Here is a 6,639-nt window from a genome sequence, read left to right on the forward strand (position 1 = left end):
TTTCCCCTTTTGCATGGGACTCGGGACCAGGCAAATGCATTCTTTAAGTCACCATTTGAAAACCAGTTTTAGCAAGCATCAAAATAGACCTAACCGTCGTATGAATGAGGGAAAACCTGAGGACATACAACTGAAGCCCCCTCTCAAACCAGGGAGAGAAAGACTCGAGGGGGCACCCCCCCCAGGCAGAAGGGCGAAAGCCCCCTTGGGCTCCCCCCCCACTCACAGAAACTGCTCCCTCCCCACACACACACAGACTCTGCTTTCCCCCACACACACACACACAGGAGAAAAAGTATAGATTAAAGCCCCCAAAAGGGTCTTACTGTGGCTGTCTTTTGTTCCATCAAGAGGGGCTGGGAGGAGGACTGGGTAATCCAAGACGATTCCATTTAAGCACGGGACGTTTTGCTCTGGAGATGCATGGTGATCGGGTGATCCATTCATCCCAATAGGGAAAAGGGGAAAGCCCATATCTCGGGGGGGCCTGACCCAATGTTTACAAAACTTGGGGGGTCTCTTAAGAAGGCTTGTCTGAAGCTCCGCTGAAAGTTTGGGGTCTGTACCCCCAAAAATGCACCCCCTGCAGCCATGGAAAGAGAAAAGGGGGGAGCCGATATTTCTGCCCCCACTGAAACCATCTTTACAAAACTTGGGGGGTCTCTTAAGAAGGCTCGTCTGAAGATATCCTGAAGGTTTGGGGGCTGCACCCCCAAAAAAGCACCCCCTGCAGCCATGGAAATGGAAAAGGGGAGGGAAAAGGGGTGGAGCCCATATCTCGGGACCCCCTGACCCAAAGTCTACAAAACTTGGGGGGTCTCTTAACAAGGCTCGCCTAAAGCTCCGCTGAAAGTTTGGGGTCTGTACCCCCAAAAATGCACCCCCTGCAGCCATGGAAAGAGAAAAGGGGGGAGCCCATATCTTGGGACCCCCTGACCCAATGTTTACAAAACTTGGGGGGTCTCTTAAGAAGGCTTGTCTGAAGCTCCACTGAAAGTTTGGGGTCTGTACCCCCAAAAATGCGCCCCCTGCAGCCGCGGAAAGGAGCGAATGTGCACAAGCACCCACACACACACATAGGAGGATTTCTCTCACACTCTCTCTCTCCCCGGCCCAGCCGCACATCAGCTGATTCCTCCAGTACTCAATCCTGACTGATTGGCCAGAAGAAGAGCCAGCTTAGCCACCGATTGGCCCGGGGAGGAGAATGCTGCTTACTGACGGCCCCAAATTTGCCGGATTTATTCGTGAACTCCCGAACTCGCTGAATTCGGCTCCCCCGGTTTCCCGCCATTTTTGAGTTTGGTTCGTCCCAAACTAAAATCCGCCGAATCAGGAAATTCGGCTGTTTTTCGGTTCGGGCCGAACCAAATCGACAGCCCTAGTGAATAATTCTAAAACCCAATGTGAAATCTTATTATTTTAGTTAAATGCCACTTTTCCATATTTCAAGCTGTTTACAAAGCTGCTTACACACAACCCCCCCCCCCAGCAAATTCTGATTAATAATAATAAATCAAATAACCTGGCTCAATGAAAGGGGAGGAGGGGGTGGCCCAGGGTCCTGGGGAAACTTAATGATAAGAGACAGGATTATAGAACAAGGTATAGAATATGTTGGGTGTGGTCTTGTTCTGATCAGTGAAGTGGGACTTTGGGCAGTTCACATAGCAAGTCTCAGGTGAGAAAACCTTTCTTTGGAAAATGCTAATGGAACGTGTTCTGATTTTGGCAACAGTGGAAGAAGAGACATATACAAATAAATATACTTATGATTTACTCAACTGCAGGTTTCACCGTCCATAATTTTTTGAAAATAATCTGTAGTCTAGACATGAAGATCTTTCCTGGGGAAAGCAGAGCATCCTGAAGAACTGAGAGTGCATGGGACCTGGAATGTCTGCCTGAAATCACTGAAGAATGTGGCCCTCACATTTAATAAGCAATGACCTGGAAGTAATACTGGGGAGAAATGTGGGTGTGGCAACAATAATAAAAGAAGAAGTAGCCTAGCAGCCCTCTTATTTAGAGCCACTTGTTCCAAATCTCTTCTCATTAGCTGTTTGCCAGAAAAGAAAAGCAGAAGATAATTATTGTCAGTTAATACTAATAATTCACTTTCAAATTGGGGTGGGGGGGACAGAATGAACAAATGAACAAAATTACTAGCATTCTTCATGGAAGCCGTTTCATGCTATATTTAGATTTTGGAACTTTTTGACTTCTTGAAAATGCAAATTCATGAATATGAGCAATTCTATCTGTGTCTGTCCTAGAATCCTCAGCTTGTCATATCCATGTGGAAAGCCACCAAGACCTCTTTTCATTAACCAAATTTACAGAGCTGGAATTTAGCATAGAATCTGTGAATTTGCCAGTACTTAGTCTAAGAATAATTCATAGGTGTATTTCCAATTATCCTACTTTTCAAAAGTACATTGAGTTTGCATTCTTGATCACAGGCTTATGTAAGTGCTAGAGGTATGTCAGTAGAACTTTCAAGCAGGTAACTGTGCTGTGTTGCAACACAAATATATTTATATACAAACTTATTTTAAAGGAAAACCTCAGGTCCCCCTCTCATAATCATGTATCAGTTTGGGTACTATGTTTAGGAAAGATCCAGGCTTTGAAATGTTTTAAAAACTCTTCAAGTCACAACCAACACAATAACTTAATCTTGCTTAGGCAGATAGTACTGACAATCAAAATTTAAAGCAAAATCATAAATGAAAGCGAGTGAAACAGATTATCAAATAGTTTTGGACTGTTGCTAGTAATGGCTTAGTTCAGACATAAAGCCATGGCTTACTAAGGTTAGTTATGGAACCAGGGCTATCACTCAAATACAGGCATACATCGTTTTATTGCGCACCACAGATATTGTGTTTTTTACAAATTGAAGGTTTGTGGCAACCCTGCATCAAGCAAGTTTATCAGTGCCATTTTTCCAACAGCATGTGCTCACTTTGTGTCTCTGTGTCACATTTTGGTAATTCTTGCAATATTTCAAACGTTTTCATCATTATTATTTTATCTGTTATGGTGATTTTTTTTAGCAATAAAGTATTTTTAATTAAGGTATGTACATTTTTTAAAGATATATTGCTATTGCACACTTAATAGACTACAGTATAGAGATAACTTTTATATGCACTGGGAAACCAAAAAATTTGTGTGACTCGCATTATTGGAACCGAACCCTCATAATCTCCGAGGTATGCCTGTACTGGTTTGCCTTGACAAGTGCTGGTTTCATTTCCTTCTCTATAGCCTGAAAGGGCATCACTGAAGAACAAGCCAACACATTAAACTAGATGTAAGCCAGAATGTCTGTATTCGTACATCACTCAAACCATAGTTAAGAACGGTGGTTACTAAACCAATGAGATCCTTGTTTGACAGACCATAACAAACCATAGTTACTGGAGTGGTCTGCATTTATGCAACTAATCATAGTTGCTTAAAACCATTGTTTTCTGTGTTGTCTGAACTGAGCCTATATGCCCGAGGGTGGGGTGGGGGGCGTAAAGCTTCTTCAGATTGAAGTAAATGACATCAGGTCCAGAGATTGGTTGTAACAGCTCCATGCTGCTGCCATATGCCTACTATACACTAGTGTTTTGGCTGTTCCAGAGCAGAAAAGGGGAGGGATATTTTTCCAGGGGAAAAGCACTGGCAGTCTGCCTAAATGCTGTGGGCACCATATTGCCTACCCCCTGAAGACTAACTGAAGAGAAAAAAATATGAACAAAATCCTTCCCTGTATGACAATTGTGCTTGCACATGCAAGGTCAATACAGAGTGTAACAACCTGTTTTTTCTTCATGCCTCCAGCTTGGTGTATTTATATGAGTATTACACAGAGCAGCCTATAGCATGAGACCTGGGTGTGCTTGCCATCTATCCCACCCTCCTCTGCTCAGTCAAGTTGAGGAAAAACCTAGAGAGGAATATGGGAGGAGGACAAAGATCATCCATTACAGTAAGGTGTGGTACCCTAAGTGTCTTTATGTATGTATGCTGAGAAGGTGGAGGCAATAGCAGGGGAGGGCCTTGGTCCTCTATGCCTTGTTTGCCCCCCAGGGTAACTGGCCAATGTGTGAAACAGGATGCTGGACTAGAAGGACCACTGGTCTGATCCAGCAGGCTCTTATGGTTTGGGGCATGTGACCGCACAGGGAGGAAGTGTGTTTTATGTATCAATAAAATTATCAAGAGCATAGTGAAGACTCCAAAAAAGTCCTTGGAATCTATAGCCTGTATCTGTTGTGTGAATAATATGAAGCAAATTGTCTACTTTTATACTATCTTGTAATTGCTTTTGTGAATGCATTAGTAGTTAAATAGTATGAGGTGATGTGAAAGACAAAATGTTCTTTTATTCCCTTGGCCCTAATTATGGTGACTTGTTATAAGCCTATTACATTGTTTACACTAAAAATTGGCTTATATTAGCACTTATTTATCATTTTAATGTACAGTGAAATTTCTGGGCCTAAAATACTCAAGGGCATATACTGCAGTATTACAATATATGTGTGCTATTTATCCTTTTTAATGTATGTATATACCACAGTTTATTTTTGTCCATGTGCCCTTTTTAGTTCTTAATTATAAAGTATATGTATTTTTTTCAGGCAATAAATGGTCTCTATGGTGATTTTTTTTACTCTTAGAATTCGTGTTTTATTCTTTGGGCTGTAGTTACTAAATGAAAAATGATCTGAAGTTTTTTAAAAAACAAAAATATAATACGTAGCTGCTAATGTGGGGTTGGATCCTCCACAATGCAAATAGATCATGTTTATGGAAGGGATCTTTGCCATTTTCCACTGCGTCATCCTGCATCCTTGGAAAAGCCACTCTTGAGGAGAAGCTTCGGAAACTGTGTGGATGCAGTATGGGAGCGGGGCGGCAGAAAAGAAAACTGACAGAAATCGCTTCCTTACCACTCCTGTGCAACCTCTTGTTATAGTCACACAATAATTCTGCTGATTTCCCCATTGTTGCTATGTACCCTGTTCAGCATCCCAAACCACTCCTAAAATGCCCCCCACTTTTCTGTGGGCATAAAGGTTTACCGTAGGAAGAGGGACATCGCAAAACCACTTATGCGAACTTGCTACATTTGCAGCATATAGACTCCACCCAATGGAATCATTTTTTTTTTTACTAATACAGCAAAGCTACATATTTATTTTGGTAAGGATAAAAGTATTTCCTGTTCATGTCATATTTAAATAAATTAAGTGCCTCATTAATGTTTGACATGTTGGGTTGAAAATAAAAATTATAGTTACAAAATCAGCAATCTCCTGAAACAGCCAAGTATCCCCTTTACTAAATAAAAATAGCCAGCACGCTGTCTCTTCAGTGCAATACATTAAGAAAGTGAAATTTGTTCTGTAATGCTACCACATTGTAAGATCACAGTGATCAACTAATGAATCTGCAAGTTCTTTCATCTGAGCAAATTGTGGGAGGAGCTATAACTACTCAGCTGTATAACAAACACAAATTAGGAGGTAGACTTTTCCCCACTATTTAGTTACCATGTATAGAAAAAAATTTCTGCTTAGGCTCACCAAATTGTAAGCTAAAGATTGTGAGTGCAATCCTGAAGCGGGGGGTCGAATCGGCATAGGAGCTGGCGTGACTCCGTGCCAACATAAGTGACCCTTTATCCCAGGATAAGGGGCACTTACACTGGCATGGAGTCTTTCACACCAGTGCCGGTAAACCACGCCGGTGTGTGAGGCTCTGCCACTAGCGCAGTTATTCCGGGAGAGAAATCCCAGAAGTGGGAGCCTGCACTGGCATGTGGGGGGGGGTCATTCTAGGGGGCAGAACTGCTTTTAGGCAGCATCCTCTAACCCCTTTTGCCCCAGGAACTCCCCCTCGATTGCCAACTTTAAAACAGGGTCGGTTAGCTGTGCCTTTAATATCAGTTTGATCTGCAGCAATCATCAGGTGATCTTATTTAGCTCCATGCCCTGAAAAGATTCACCTGCGCATATCTGCATATTAAAGCTCTTTGAGGACATTCTTTCCTGGCAGCTAATCTTAATAATTGTCCCTAATTCACAGAGTGAGTATTACTACCATAAGAGAAGTCACAAGAGCGAAAACAATACATGCTATGCAGAAAAACCTATCTCCAGCTAGTTGGCTAAAATTAATCAGGTGGTTCCTGCCTTTCTTTCTGCACTTTCACAGATGAATAATAAATACAAGTCCAATCCACTTTCAATGCACTGTATGAAATGGTAAAATCTACATGCAAATGATTGCTTAAGTGTATATTCTGAGTCAGATTTTGAGCACATTCCTGAGGGGGTGGAGTGGTTTGGAGGTGGTGTGACCCCATGCCAGAGTAAGTGCTCACTTATCACAGAATAAGGGGCACTTATGCTGGTGTTGGCACCTAGGCACTGTGGAGCTGTGTGGGGCTTCCCCACCGCGCAGCCTCTCCAGGGACTAAATCCCGGAACAGAACGGTGGCGCAAGCATGAGTGGGGGGATCCCAGGGCATTCCCAGGGGCGGAGCTGACTTTAGTCAACTTCCTAACCCCTTCCAGTCTGGGAATGCCCCTCACTCCTGTGGTGGGGCTATGACACCTTTTTGTGTGTGTCACA

At 42.8% G+C, this 6,639-nt stretch overlaps 1 protein-coding gene across 1 annotated transcript in view; it reads left to right on the forward strand.

Moving 5' to 3' along the window:
- PHACTR2 (phosphatase and actin regulator 2) overlaps nucleotides 1-1,973 on the forward strand; it is a 93,975-nt gene extending 92,002 nt beyond the window's left edge. Inside the window, exon 13 of the mRNA XM_056852645.1 lies at nucleotides 1,791-1,973. Within this exon, the coding sequence (XP_056708623.1) occupies nucleotides 1,791-1,806 (16 nt within the window). The 3' untranslated portion in view covers nucleotides 1,807-1,973. The remainder of the gene's footprint in view (nucleotides 1-1,790) is intronic.
- The last annotated feature ends 4,666 nt before the right edge of the window (nucleotides 1,974-6,639 follow it).

The sequence above is a fragment of the Euleptes europaea genome, chromosome 7 (assembly GCF_029931775.1).
Source record: "Euleptes europaea isolate rEulEur1 chromosome 7, rEulEur1.hap1, whole genome shotgun sequence".
NCBI classification, from domain to species: Eukaryota; Metazoa; Chordata; class Lepidosauria; order Squamata; family Sphaerodactylidae; genus Euleptes; species Euleptes europaea.